Source organism: Cavia porcellus, unplaced genomic scaffold (assembly GCF_034190915.1).
Source record: "Cavia porcellus strain 051 isolate PalLab524CR breed Dunkin Hartley unplaced genomic scaffold, mCavPor4.1 scaffold_3, whole genome shotgun sequence".
NCBI classification, from domain to species: domain Eukaryota; kingdom Metazoa; phylum Chordata; class Mammalia; order Rodentia; family Caviidae; genus Cavia; species Cavia porcellus.
The window spans coordinates 95,468,772-95,484,279 of NW_026947486.1; the positions used below are offsets into that span (position 1 = coordinate 95,468,772).

Here is a 15,508-nt window from a genome sequence, read left to right on the forward strand (position 1 = left end):
CCAAATAACCTGTGAATTTTCTTAATTTCGTATTTCAAAATTAAATTACACTGCTTAATGTTTCCTGAAATCATGTGTGCAGAGACATTTCCCAGTGTATTTCAGGCACTTTCTTCCTATGGGCCAAATTACATATTCATTTTTACCATTTTTTAATAAATGCTGATTTGTTTGTAAGTTATTCAACTGGATTAGTCTACTTTAGGACATATTTAAATTTCCCCCTACACATGCCAAAATAGTGGCTAAGGAAATAAGTGAATGTTTAACTTTTGTTTAAACATACTTTGTATGCACACTATCATTTTGATAAAAAGTAACGACTGCTAATTATGAAAAAGACATACATTAGCAAGTTTAGAACAAGAAGCAGTACACGAAATAATGAAAGCAACCAACTTCAGTAATACAGATGTCTATTTTATTAAAAAAGTTACAAACAGGTGGACTGCAGGGTCATCTTACAAAATGACAAGAATGAAATCTATTGGAAAAAATTTACTTTTACAAATCTTTATAATAGGTAACTGTTCAATGTTTGTATTTGTTATTTGAGATTTTTACCGTACACTGATAAAGTTACAGTACATTAGATCCATGATAATAGGTTACATGATTTTATTTGCAGAGCCCTACTGCAGTGATTTGAACAACTCCTAAACAGATGCCAGAGTAAAGACAAGACATATATTGCATTTAATATTAATTTATTATCCTAGTAGGCAACATGCAATCTATTGAGGAAGCTAAAATAACTTTTGGTCCCTTTTCTTAAAATGTGCTGGAGAAACCACCTTTAAAATCACTTTCCCCTGATTCCTGTGATCCTAAGTGAATTCAAGTTAAATTTGCTGCTGAGGTCAATGACAATGAACACTGTAATACAGCGAGATGGGGGGGGGGAACAACAATATTCCTAGGAAAGAAACACTTTAAAAAAATCAATAATCTGCAGAAAATTTAATCATGATTTGTTTGATTCCTTTAGAAAGGATTTCACAACGCTAAAAAGATGACTCAAAATCAATTAACCTACTTGAAATGAGTGCTTGCTTTAAGTTTGGTTTTAAAGTGCAAACTTAAGTATTCATTTAAAGCAGTTTAAATAAGGAACAATGTTTCAATTTGTTCTATCTTTACAATCTCAGATAAAATTAAAAATTCAAGAATAAGAGTTTGTTTTGAGGGAATTTGATCAGGAATCAAATGCAACACGATTTAAAAAAAGGAAATCAAAGTTTAATCCATTTCTATTCAATAAGTAATGGTCATGCTGACCAATAAATCACATGAATGTAGGTATCACTTTATTCGAACATCACACACAATATAAATTCAAAAATTGCCACACCCTTCCATAAACCGTCACTGCATATATTAGAGCTTTCCTTGACGAAATTATTGAGCTATTATTATAGGTCAGAAGTATAGTTTTGGTTTTTTTGTTTTGTTTTACTTAGAAGCATGTTCAAATGACTAAAGCTGGGCTCCTAAAATCGAGAACTTTGGTGCAGTAGGTGAGCTGCGGTTACTAACTTCTGCAAGTTAAAAGCACAAATAAAACCAAAGAAACTCCTAAGAAAATACTGTCAAACTTAACACAAATGAAAAAAATGATTGCTAGAAAAAGCACTCATTGTCAAGATGTTGAAACTGAACCAAAAATTACTCTTTATAGGTTTCCTTTCTGTTTCTAGACCTGTGTTACTGTTAAAATGTTCAAGTATTCAGACAAAATGTGCTGATTAGGTAAACGACATGGAAGGCAATGGCTATTAGAATGCACATTTGCAAAAATAAAGATAGCCCAGAGACTTGGTGCTATTCTCCCTCCTGTGACACAGATTTTGTCTCTACTACGAACATGCTTCTTAACAAATAACTAAAAAGCGACTGTGATAGTGCAAGAAAACTTTAACAAATATTGCTTTAAACTATTACTCAGAAAGATAAATATTAAGAACTAGAAAGTGTACATGATTTTATTTGAATTCAATTTTACATGTGCAGAAGTCTACTAGATGTCAATTACAAGCCTGACAGGCAAAGCTGAGCAATCTCTGTTTAGGTATACAATTAATTTACCATGGATACAATATCCCTTTTCAAAAGCATTACTAAGTAGGTCATAACTAAATTTAGAACTTCACAGAAAGGAAAATGTTACTGCCGCAATTCAATGCTGTAAATGAGATTAACACATGTGAAAACCTAATGGAATCAAACACTTAACTCTCTGACTAAGTACAGTCAATTTCCAATATCAACTGTAACTTTCAGAACGTGTTAATTAGAACATCACAAACTGGACTTGAGGAAAGGGATATTCCATCCATACAGGTAAAATGTGATCTTTAGTTTCTTTTTACAACACTGCCACACGCAAACAAAGTCTCAAAATATTAACCAACCATTTAAAGGAGAAAGATTTTACAAATAGGATGAAGCACTGATACGAGGTAATATACAGAAGTAACCATTTGTTTAAGGCTCAATTTTTTCTCCATTATAACTTTCTTTTAAAAGGCATTGAGTAGGTAATACTGAGTTTGAGTGTTTAATAAATACAAGTTGAGAAACTAATTAAAGAAATCAATTAAAATATTAAAAATTAATCCTTGCATATTAACCATCAATAAGAACTTAGCTATAAAAGGACTGATTGATAAAGAACAGATTTTAAACGTATGGTAAACGTGCTAAGCATTCCTGTGTAAGGTCATTGGATCTTGAAGGCCAAAGACCTTAAGCACTTAATTAGATGTATGGCAACATGCTGTAATAGAGACAGGTTTACCAAGGCTCAGTTCTGCAACCCAGGTTGTAAAGTTCTCCAAAGCAGCATCTGTGCAAATTTCCTCTGAGTTTTATCTGCAATTAAGATAAACATGTCATTAAAATGTAGAAATATAAATTATAATTTTTAAAAAATAACAGACAACAAATGTATGTAGAAATGCTAATGAGAGTAAGAATCCCAAGGTAGAATTTTAGTGTTCTCCATTCAGTTAAGTAAAAATACAGTTTTCTGTGATGCTGAAAAGCCACTTAAAAGTAGCAGCACAATAATGATGTACTGGATATAACATTCTGTGCTTGTATAACTACCCTCGTTTGTTTTACTATGATTACACTTTCTACTTATACTTACAGAATCTTAAAAAGTGTTCTTACTAGTTTGAATGATCTTACGATTTAAAAGCTGTGGCAAATAATGTCCCTGATTTGAACTTGATCTTTTCATACATTATCTGTATTAGAATTAAATCCAAGCAATTATGAGCTAACACGACAGTCTGCTAGATTTTCCAAAATCTAGGGGTGTTGGAATTTAAAAATAAAGGTGTGACTTAATCAGAGTTTTGATATTGAGTATCTCCAAGCTGCCCTGTCTTTGGCTAGATGCTTATTCCCAGCAGTAGTTCACATTTCCCACTCTGGTCTGCCTTTTTTAGGTATACCACTTCCAAGAATATGAACTTCTGTGATTGGGATTCCTCGCACTCTGTTGTAGCTGATAGGTTTTTGCCCTTCCATTTAATACTGGGGGGGGGAATCTATCATTTCTACAGACAACAAGTCCTTCAGCTGGCTGAATCACCAAATAGCTTCTACGGGAATGGAATTGTGTTTGCTTTTTAATGTGGGAGATAAAAATATTATCATAAAGCCAGAAACAAAAGAATAGCAACTATGAAACAATACCAAGCAAAACCGGCAGAGGCTCTCTAGGGGCCGCAACAATGTTTATAAAAGCATACTTTTAATTTCATTTGACAACTACATTTCTATAGTATTCAAAGATCCTGAGAGAACACTTTACTAGTGGCTATATAATAAACATGATTACTTTTAAGGAGCATAGGTCTGCTCATTATTGAAATTCAACCACCTTATTTGGAAAAAAAGTTTTCCTCTTTAGAAACTATCAGAAACATTTTCTTCTAATTAAAATTAAGATTTTCTGCATTAAAGTTAATTGTTAATTAGGACATGGATTACTGAAGCCTGGGAAAATCCAGCTTTCTCATTATTAAAATAGTGATAAAAATACTTTCCTCCCGGGAAATGCTGCTGTAAGTATCATACAAGGTAATAGGTGAACACGTTTTATAAAATGACTATACTGGTGTCAGGTATTATTTTCATTTCGCAAACACTTTATACACTTTAGAAGACCAAGGACCCTTGTGGGATTTTTTCCAGCTTAGTCTAAATTTGTATACCAACTTAAAACACAATAGTATTTTATTACTGTATATAGGCAATTCATTATGAAGACTTTTCAGTAATTCTGACTACATTTACCTCAATACACTTGAATAAGTTTCCTATACATTTTAATCTACATTTCTTCAATGTAATCATAAAAAGGTCGAAACTTTGAAATATGTAAGATTCCGAAAGACATAAAATGTGATGATTTAACAGTTTAGGCCTTCTCTGAAATCAAATGAGAAAGTAGTTATGATTCATATTGTGCCAAGATAAAATTAATCTAAACCAATATATTAACCCTAACCTACATTAAATTAAATAAGTAATTATATTTCCATCAGTTCCCGCTCCCCAAAACAACCCAGTTCATCTTGTTCCAGCAACATTCCTCTACAACACTTCTGTGAAATCAGAATTTCGGGAGTCAGACTGAATAATATTAGCACTTGGTATTAAATGAAGTATTCACATGGGCTATTTTTCAAGAGAATGAAGAATTACAATTTTCTCCAGTAAATCCTGAAACAAAAATTTACATTAAACAGAAAGGCTACTGTCTCTCAGATTATAATTTTAGAGAACATAAAATATAATTGTTCTTGATTTAGATACAGCAAAATTTTCAATGTATTAATACACTCACTTGTTTAGAAAAAATAATGCAGAAATTTTAAAGTTAGCTGATCAAATTAGTACTTTTTATTTCACAGGATACACATCTGCACATGCTGCAAAGCTACTACCTGCTGCTCTTGGGACAGAACAGAAGTTAATCCTATTCTCACAAGTCTCCAGCAAGATATCCTACCCCCCAAAAAATCCTTAATTCTGGAAAATTTTACTCAAATTTGCTTAATTTTTGGTTTCAGTTTTTTTCTAATAAAAACTTGACATTACAAAATAAACAATAGCCCAAACATTTTCCTCAGTAAATTATGAAATACAGCTCCCCAAGTGGGTAAACTGGTACACAAGAGTGCCAAACACAGAACTGAAAGAACAAAGATCATTATTTATGTCAGCCTGAAGAAAAAGAGATTCTTGATTTAAGAATAACACATTTCACACAGCAGCAGAATGCCTGCATGCTAACAATGGCTCCTGAAAGGCTTAGCAGTTTAGAAATGTCTTTTTAGCTTAACTGGTTTTACCATTTCTAAATACAATGATATTTGCTAGCACTGTTTCTCCCACTCTTAACAAATATAAATGTGCAGCTACTTAGTCTTTTTCTTCTTTTAGACACATGACATTCTAGGGATTTACCCAAGGGAATTTTTTGAAAATGAATTTTTTACAAACAAGGTTACCATTCTATCATTTGAGAGAGGTTACATTTTTATTACATGTTTTCAGTTTTGTTTCTCTGCCCTAATTTGCATGTTACTTATGAAACTTACTGGGAGTGAAAGGAAGTCTAACTCATAAAAAGTGTTCCCTGTCATCCACTAGAAATACACAGAAAGCAAAAACTGACCTTTTCATGAATGGAGGTGTATCTGCACTTGAATGAAAGCATGCATGCTAAATGTTTTTGGTAAACCTAGTAGAAATAAATAAATTTGCTGTTTTCTTATGTCTTAGGCCTAGAATCTCCAAATTTTAAATTACTAAGAATTCAATTCTGAGATCTCAAATATTGTGACCAGACTCAGTGACGTGCAACACCAGTGTGAGCCCAGTGAGCAGATTCTGGTTTCTAATTGTGAATCAGATCAAGTAGAAAAGTGCTACTCCTATCAGCTATGCCCTGCACTTTGTGAATGTGGTATCCAAAGCACTGTAGCTACTAGTCAAACGGACTTGGGAGTGTTTGTGATTGGCTAAGTTCTTCTAACAGTGGACAGGATTTTAATTTTTCTTAGTGACATTATCTTCTGAACTGTAGAATTCCACTGAGAAGAAATCCCAAAAGGAGACTCTTTCCGGTAGGATGGCTAGAACACTTCCTTGGGGGCAATTCTCCAACTGTATGATGCAATTTCTGTTAATTCTACTGATGGTTCATTCTAAGCCAGAAAGGTAATGGGGCAAAACCAAATGGCTTATATTCACTTCATTCCGCAATAAAAGTCTAATATTGTGGTTAAAAGGAAGCAATTAAAGAGGGAACAAATATCCAGGAGTCATTCTTTATGAGATACCTCCACACTCAGTGCAAGTCTAACTAGGCAGCCTTCCACTCTAAACAGTGAACATTTTGGGGTCAGTGAAAGTCTGGCAAACGAAGGGTAGAAGAGAGGTTAAAATAGCTCTGCTCTTCCCTTTTCCTCCATGCCTACTGTAGGCCTTCATGGCACACACTACGCAAAAGTATGCTTTTTCTTCCATCCAAGGCCTCTGTTTTACTCTGGAGTGCACCATTTAAACTGGATGTCAGATGAGCATTTTAGTTACGCCACTCCTCCCATCTCCACTCAAAGTGATATGCAGAACAGGGTAGCAAAAAACAGTAACTAACCAAACTGCAACTTTCACAACAGAATTCCACTCCAGTGTTTTACTGATATGATTAGTATTTAACTAGGATATGAAAATGCTAGTGTATGGTAGGATTAAATATTAAGGATTTTTTTCCTTTGCACATGCTGAATTCCCAGCATAACATATCTGATAAAAGCTGGGAAACAGACTAAGCCATTCTGATGCTACACTGTTACTTATTAAAAAAAAACTCTGAAAATGCTAATCAATGCCACTGTATTTAGAAACAGTAAGTCCAGCTACATAAAATGGCATTCATAGATGGTTCAGCCTTTCAGGAGCCTTTGTTAACACCCCAGGCATTCCACTGCCACGTGAAATGATGTGCTAGCCTTGAATCAAGAGTCTCCCTTCTTCCCAGTGTGACATATATAATGAACTGGGGCAGACATAAATAATGATCTTTGTTCTTTCAGCTTGCTTCCTGGTGTTTGGTACTCTTATGCACCATTTACTCCACTTGAGAATCCCGCCCCCTAATAAGTAAGGAAAATGGTGTAAATCTTGCAGGAAACCTTCAATCTGAGGTGAAAAACACCCCCATACCATTTTCTTTTCTTTTTTTCAAATAACTTTCATCAATACTTTAATGACACATAGGAATCCTTTAAAAATCATCATTTAAAAATTCTATGTGACAGACACCATACTGAATTGTCAACAATGAAAGGATAATTTTAATCATTTCTTCCCTTTCAAAAATGGATAGAATATTTTAGGATATTATAATTCTTTGAATTTCTTCTGTTTGGAAATTACCCTCTTAGTCCCTCAAATTCTACTCATTCTTTAAATACTGAAACACATGCTACTGCCATCTAGCTCTTCTAACTCGGTACTTCTTAATCAGGGGATTCAACTGCCCCACGGAATATTTGGCCATTTCTAGTGACACTGTCACAACTAAAAGGAGGAGGAATATTATCAGTATCTAGTAGGTAGAAGCCACTAAACATCTGGCTATGCAAAAGATAGCACCAGACAACAGAACCCACAATGTTGAGAAACTGCTTTCTCCTTTCTCTGAACCCCCCCCCCACAGCACTATGATTTGCCTGTTTCATAGTATGAAATTATCCATCCTTTCTCAATAATATACCTAAACAGCAAACTGCCAATTACACCAATATGGAGAAGCTATGACACAATGAATAAAAGATGACAGTTACCATACTGACTGGGCTTCAGCTACACTGCCTCTACACAGTAAGATGTCCTGCAAAGCACCTGATGGCATCCTCCTAGGTCAATAAAAAAAGTCCTGGCTTTGGATATGTAGAAAGATTCTGGCCATGCTTCCAAACTTACACTAACATGACTGCCAGTGGGAGGGTAAAAGGTGAGGAAACAATCTTGGGAGCCATGCTAATAAACAGGTGTTGGCCAAGTGACCAGTGACCCAAATTAGGGTGTAAGAAATAAATGCGAGGATTTATCAGGAGCAATTCCCAGAGTATTAATAAAATTTCCCTCTCAGTTATACACAAGCAATTAACAACCACAGTCCTGCTTTAAGTTCTATTATTTCTAACTTAGACAAAGTACTTCTCTAAGTACAAAGGACAAGCATCTTTCAAATGACTTCTGCCAATGCTTTATCTTTAATCTTAGATTAGAAATGACAAACTTTGGAGTTCCATGACTCATAAGTCACAGAATTTAAAATCCATCTCTCGTTTTTTTTTCTCTTGGGTGTATGTGTGTGGTATTGGGGATAGAATGCAGGGTTTTCACACTAAGCTATACTCTACTCCTTTTTTAAAATTTTGAAGTAGGATCTCGCTAAGTTGTTAAAGTGCCCAGGCTGGGATCAAACTTGCATTCTTCCTACCTCAGTCTCCCAGAGTGCTGGGATTACAGGTGTGTATCACCATGCCTGGATCACTGCATATTTTTTTAGGTAAATACTGAGTGAGGACAACCACAACTTTACCAGCCTCGGATTCCAGATTCCCATATTTATCAGTTCAGTCTTATTTAATGTCAGACAAAAAAACGCCATTTATATACTGCACTATACTTTTGTTCTAAAAGGTCTTGATTAGGAAGTCCACTTTTAATAGTTTCAAAATTCAGCTGATTAGGAGGTACTTTATTCCAAGATCCACACCTTCACTCATGTACTCTGCTTGCAAAAAAGACCAAGTAAAAAACCCCAGAGTATTTGACCATGACTATAAAAATGAGTAATGTTATTAATTCTGGTTCTTAGCATGTGTTTTTAGGGTTTGTTTTACTTTTGCTGATGGGTTTTCACAACATTGCTCAGGCCACCCTTGAACCAGTAATCCTTCTGCTTCAGCCTCCTAAGTATGTGGGATTACAGGCCCCACCACCATGGCCACCCTGATTTTTACCACTTTAATCATTAAGAAATGAAACCATAGCTGGCTTGAGATACAAAAAAATCTACATATGCACCTATACAGATTAACCAAAATGCCTTAAAAAATCATTCAGATCACAAAAAGTTGCAAAATGAAACGAACTCAGAAATAATTTTGAAGAAAAAGACTTAAAATTGCGTGAGAAATCATCCATTTGCCAACAAAAGTGACAGTTGGTCTCTATATGTATGCGGCTAATTTTATTCCTGTTACTTCCTGTTGCTGTGTACTTCCTGTTGCTGAGACAGAAAGAAAACTGGGAATATTTTGTGGAATTTGGTTAATTTTTATAAAGATGATAGACTGAAATAAAATGTATACGTTTATGTCATCTACCCATTTAAAAGTGTCAGAGAAACAGAATCATGATAAAGATGCAATAATTGCATGGAACTTGTCCAAACTTGAAGCTGCTTTACAATTTACAAAGAGAGATTACAGAAGCAAGAATATGGGACTCACTCACCACATAAGCCTGTCCCATCCTCAAACAACTATGCTGAAAGTACAACACTATCAACAAAACAAGATGACCTATGCCTACAGTCTCAATAGTGACTTTATAACATAAGATGTAGCTAGACAAAAAAACGAGCCTTCATTATATGCTAGTATGCTAAAAGCTGATGAGTGAAAGCATCTTGAATAAAGCATTGCTTCCACATTTCACTTTCAAAGATGACACTACCTGACAAGAGACCTTGTATGAAAAGATAAATTAGGGACTGTTAGTCTTTCCTCTAGGGAGCAGATATAAAGCCAGACCTTTGATTAGGAATCATCTGTGATCTGAAATGCCTGTTGCCATTTGCAACACTGCCTCCTAGACTCGAGGTCAGCCCAGGCTCAGAAAGATTAATCTCACTCCTGATATTGTCAGGCTAGTCTGGCATTTGCTGTGGTTACTCAGTCATCCACAATACTGGTTGTTTTATCTTGTTATCTAAGTGTTACTAATAATTGAGACTATTTGCTCAGTTATAATCTAAAGGATCATGATATAAATAAAATAATCTCACATTAAATGCTCAGTAAATTTTACATAACCTTTTTAAAATCCTATCCTTTAAAAAACTAAATTAACTCAATAGATTATTCATTATTAGAATAGTTTAACACATTACAGGTGATTTAATCAGATTTTCATGTGGATCACATATTTATAATGAAGTCAGGGTACATTATGGCATTATAATTTATTATTATCAGAGGTCACTTAAATCCTTTAAGTGCAAGGAACAGATGAACTTGATTAAATAATCATCCTGTTAAATCAAGCACTTGGGTGATTAGTAAACTGATGATTTCAATTATAACAACTTTCTTGTCAAGGATATATGAAAGTATAAATGCCTACGGGGAAAAAATTAAAACTAAATATCTTCCAAAATTTTTCAATATTATCCTGTACATTTTGAATGCTCAATGTGCAAAAACAAAGAAAAATCTGCATTATGTTTTTTATTCACCCGCCAAAAATATTATTAGTAAAGCGGACAAAAGATAGTAACTCACTCTAAAAAAACATGGTGATGAGAACATAGGCAGTTTCTTACCTTTGTTTTGCTTATGTACATTTTTTCGATATGCAGCATTAAAAGTTGACTATTTTATGCTGAGGAAAATTTTATAAAAATAAATTTATAGCAGCATCATATATATTAACATTTACCAGGTTTTTAATACAATTGACCAAAACCCAAACACTATCTGGCTTATTAAAGTTCCCATCCACAACTAACCTGCTCGGTATGGCCATGATTGAGGTTATCTTTTTTACTGGACAACACAAGTTGTACAACACTGATCTTGCTTCTCGGGCAGGGATGAATAGTTCATTTGCCTGACGATCTCAGCAAAAAGTTCATCTACCATTGATTTACTTTTTGCCGATGTCTCCATGAAAGGACACCCCCATTCTTGAGCCAGAGCTCTGCCTTCTGAAGACATAACCTCTCTTTCTGGTTCCAGATCCACTTTGTTTCCCACTAGGATTAGTGGTACTTTTTCATATCTCTTCACTCTGACAATCTGATCTCTCATTGGCTTGATATCCTATTCAAATAATCACAAAGAAAAAGAAAACATTATGCTTTGGCATAACTACAGCAGAAGCATAACAATATCACAAAAAAATCATTCCTTGGTGATTATATAAAACCAAATTCAAAATCACACACCCACATAAAGAACACATCATTATTTTTTTTCCAGTGAAGAGCTTGATAATTTCCACAAGCTCTACTTAGTGGTTGCATGTCAGAATTATAAAACACAGGCTGCACACTTAACCTTTTAAAATTCATACAATCAATTCCCCCATCCTTTGATCAGTCCATACTGATCAAAAAAAATCAAGTTCCAAAATATAATAATCAATATATTCACAAGGATATATTAATAAGGATGTCTATCACTTTAAACCTGTCTGTCATTGTGCCTTGTAACACCTGTTATCCAAGCACAGGACTGCAGCATCTATGTATTCCTAGTCATTTAGCAAGAGAGCTTAAGAGAAAGTGTTTTAGGTGAGAATAAAAAAAAAACCACTTTTTAATGTCTACAAGACTAGCTTTAAAAACAGATTAGAACACACTTAATTTTTTTCATTTAAAACCTAACAGTATATGTTTATCTCAAAATTAAACACCTTAAAATACAATAAAATGATAGTAACAAATCATAGGAAGGATAATACAAGAAGAGTCTGGGTGGGAAGAAGTCATACTTTTCTTTGCCTATGTTTGTTTTTGCCAACTGACTTATTTTGCTTGTGTATTACATTTTCTAAAGAATTACAAAAGATAAGAACCTCAGCAATTCTTCAGTATCATTCACTTGGGGGAGGGGCAATATCAATTTAAGACAACATTAAAAATTTAATGCATTACATTTTTGGTGTTTTTTAATAACTTTAGATTTGCCTTAAATATAAAATGTGTATTTACTGGAATAGTTGTGGGAAACATATGAAAAACAAAGACCCATAAAATACACAGTAATTGGTATTTGCAAAATTTGGTTTGATCATGCTCAATTCAGAGTTCTAGGTTAAGTTGCTTTTCTGATTGTCCTTATGGAAACACAAGTTCAGCTGAAAATCCAAACTTATAGTATTTGGGATCAAATGAGTGTCAATTTGTTGAGATTATGCCATAGTTTTATCTCTCTATGTTCCTAACAGAAGTGGATATAATGGAAATCTTCCTAAATACCCTTCAAAAGAATTCCAGCCTCCACAAAGTCAGCTGATAGAATAACAAATACTGAGAGGATCCTTAGAAAATTTTATTAAATATCACCTTTAGTACTTGGGTAGTTTCCATGGGAAAAAAATGCTTTTATGACATTTTGGTTTCAAATTTAAGCCTATATATAAAATGAACTTTAGTTTGGTCTTGATAGCTTTAATTTCCTTTCTCAAAACTTACTATCTTAAAAAAAAATCTTTGAGGTTGCTATGTAAAGTTACTGGAAAATATTTCCATAGTACTTTAACTCAAAATACTAAAGAATGTGAATTTAGCACATTTCATTGGCTAAAGCACTTAAGGTCTCTTAGGTAAGCAACATTAAGTGCATTCCTTCAAATGCAGAAAAAAATACCATTTCCTAAATCAATGGAGGTCAATATAATGGGTCAATATAAGGTTATTTATTTTCAAGGATTAAATAGCAGCGTTTATTGCATCTCTTAAAATAACATTAAACTTTCAGTCTATCTCCCAGTGAAGGACAGGACAGATTTTCCAAAGAAATTGGACCACATCCACTATGGTCACACTGCCAGGGTGCACTCGTTCAGTGTTTCCAGACCCACATATTTTCTATGAAATATAGGCGATGACACCAGAAACAATAAGGATCAACTGCAGAAAAGAAGACTCGGTTTTGATTTTTGCTAGTTATTAATTCTAGGCACCAGTCCTTTCATTGAGAAACTTCCCTTTCCATACAAGCCCCAAGTTAGTAATAAGCAAAATGCCTGGAAGGCAGGTCTCCAGCTCGTCCAGCAGCACCAAGATTTACAATTCTAGTTGAGAAACTTCGGAGAACAGAGGGGGGGAGGGAGGGGAATGCAGACACTGGTCTTATCTTTCCAAGAGATAATGAGCTCCCAATAATTTTCCTTTCACAGTGCTCCATTTACCCGAGATTATCTGTTAAATGTTGTTTTGTTGAGTAGGTTAATCAATACTTGTTGAATTGAATAAGCAACTTCGCAAGGTTATATTCCAGGCTACATTTGTACAAACTGACCTATTTCGTTTTCACTTTTCTTTTCCTTAAAATGACTTTAAAACATTTGTTGACGCTTGTTGCTTTAGTCCCCTCTATAGAAACAACCCGATACTTTTCCACGCGTAACCCCCCAAATGTGCCATGTCTAACTTTCAAAAGCAAAACACAGTCATTAACACGCGGTTCAAGCAAGTCAGAAGTACATGCAGGATTACCACACCCCCTTCTAAGAAATTACAAGACTTAAGTTTGGTTACCTGAAAAGACTGTTGATTAACCAGACTGTAAACCAGAATGAAACCTTGGCCGTTTTTGATGTAGAGGTCTCTCATGGAGGCAAACTGCTCAGTTCCTGCGGTGTCCAGAATTTCCAGCACGGAGGGGGAAGAGTCCACTTCGATCTCTTTGCGGTAGAAATCTTCAATGGTGGGGTCATATTTCTCAATGAAAGTCCCAGTGACAAACTGCACAGTAAGGGCAGATTTGCCAACCCCTCCGCTCCCTAACACCACTACCTTGTATTCCCTCATGAGTCTCACCTTCAGCAACTCCTACCAGAGGGGGCGAAAATAACACCCCGCTAGCTGCGCTGCGGCTAGGCAAGGCGGAAGGTGGGCGGAAATCTGCGAACTGGGGAGGAGAGTGCAGAGCAGCCGGGGCCCAGCCGGGGAAGAAGAGGAAGTTATGGGCGGGGGAGGGGAAAGAGCGAAGTGTCGGGTGGGTGGGGAAGGGATGGTAATGCCCTTCCTATAGGAACTGCAGCCCAGGCAGGGGGCGTGGGGAGGAGCGCGAGCCTGGGGCCGCGGGGCGCGGGTGGGAGGCGGGCGCCCCCGGGAGGAGGGCGGGCGGGAAGGGGTGGGGGCCGAGGCCGGGCTGACGGCTGTCCCCGGAGCCTGCAGCCAGGGGCTGCCCGGCACCCCTCCCCCGCCCTTCACACAAAGGGGCCCAGGGACCCCGCTTCCTGCTGGCGCTGCGGAGCCGGCCCTGGCCTGCGGGCTCCGCTCCCGTCACTGCCGCCCCGGCGGGTCTCTGGGCCCCGCTCCCGCGGGGGTCGTCCGGCCTGCGAGGGGCAGAGAGGCGCACGTTACCCGTCTGTCCCCCGCCGCAGAGCAGCGGCCCAGGCTGCCGCCGCCCTCGGCTCCCAACCGCTTCGGGCCGCCGCCGCTTACCCTGCGGTCCGCACCCGCCCGGCCGTCCGGGAGGCTCTGTCACGCCAAGGCCATGGCCAGCCGCCGGCTGCTCGGCGCTGCGTCCTCCCCAGCGCTCCTGCGCGCGGAGCGGGAAGGGGCGGGGGCCGTCCGGCGGCGGCCTCGGGGACTCCAGCCGAGCCCACCTCGTTTTTTTCTCACCCCCCACCCCCCCCAGCACACACCCGGAAGGGTTTCCCTGACACACTGGCTGAGGTGCCCCAGTTCCCCAAGACTGGACGGGATCACTTCCGGTGGGGAAAGTCCCACCTCTTTGGGGCGAGCGCGGGTGGCGCTAGGGCCGCGCCCTGCTGAGCAAGCGAGGCGGCTGGGACGGTTTTGGGTCTCGGCTGTGGTCTTGGAAAAAGGCCCCTCCGAGAGCCTCCAGCCTCCATACTTTCCCTACCGCAGGAGCTGGTGTCCCACCCCAGAGGCCCGGAAGCCCCTCGGCTCTCAGCCTCCTCCAGCTGGGTCAGAGGACTGAATCCCTCCTTGGCTGGTGCAGGACGGCGGGCTAATAAATCTGGCAATCGGAAGAAACTCAACGTCCCTGAACTAGAAGTTGGAGGGAAAACAAAACAGCTCAGGACGTTTATTCTCTTGGCTAGTATTTTTTCCACTTGATATTTTCTAAGAAATGCATACAAACTACCCTTCAATTTGGTTTTGATTCCTACTGAGAATGTGATGTGTTTTAAGTGCCTGACAAAACACTCACTGTATTTTTATTATCTGGTGAGGGCTCTTTAAAAATCACAAGGCTCGAAAACACACATACACACGCATTAGAAATAGATTTGTGATGCTCAGTGTTTTGCCTATTTGATTCCAAGCACTGCACAGCAGAAAAGGTAAAAAATATTCAGGGAAGGATTTATTGCAATTACTTCATCCCTGTGGATTGATTTCATTTAATCTTTGGTTATCCGCATGCATAATAGTTTTCACACTTGGAGTTTTGTTTTTAAAAACATCTTTTGTAGCCTTTGA

At 37.4% G+C, this 15,508-nt stretch overlaps 1 protein-coding gene across 2 annotated transcripts; it reads right to left on the bottom strand.

The window, feature by feature from the left end:
- Positions 1 to 399: 399 nt before the first annotated feature.
- On the bottom strand, positions 400 to 14,090 carry Rap2c (RAP2C, member of RAS oncogene family). Of its 2 annotated transcripts, XM_013144407.3 has the most exons (4): positions 13,871 to 14,090; positions 13,589 to 13,749; positions 10,832 to 11,144; positions 400 to 2,871 (listed from the first exon to the last, which is right to left on the bottom strand). In XM_013144407.3, exons 2-3 carry the CDS (start codon positions 13,661 to 13,663, stop codon positions 10,866 to 10,868), a joined length of 354 nt encoding a protein of 117 aa, XP_012999861.1. In that variant the 5' UTR covers positions 13,664 to 13,749; positions 13,871 to 14,090; the 3' UTR covers positions 400 to 2,871; positions 10,832 to 10,865. The 2 variants fall into 2 exon arrangements, with proteins under 2 accessions (XP_012999861.1, XP_003462715.2); XM_003462667.5 differs by having other exon boundaries at positions 13,589 to 14,090.
- Positions 14,091 to 15,508: the final 1,418 nt, after the last annotated feature.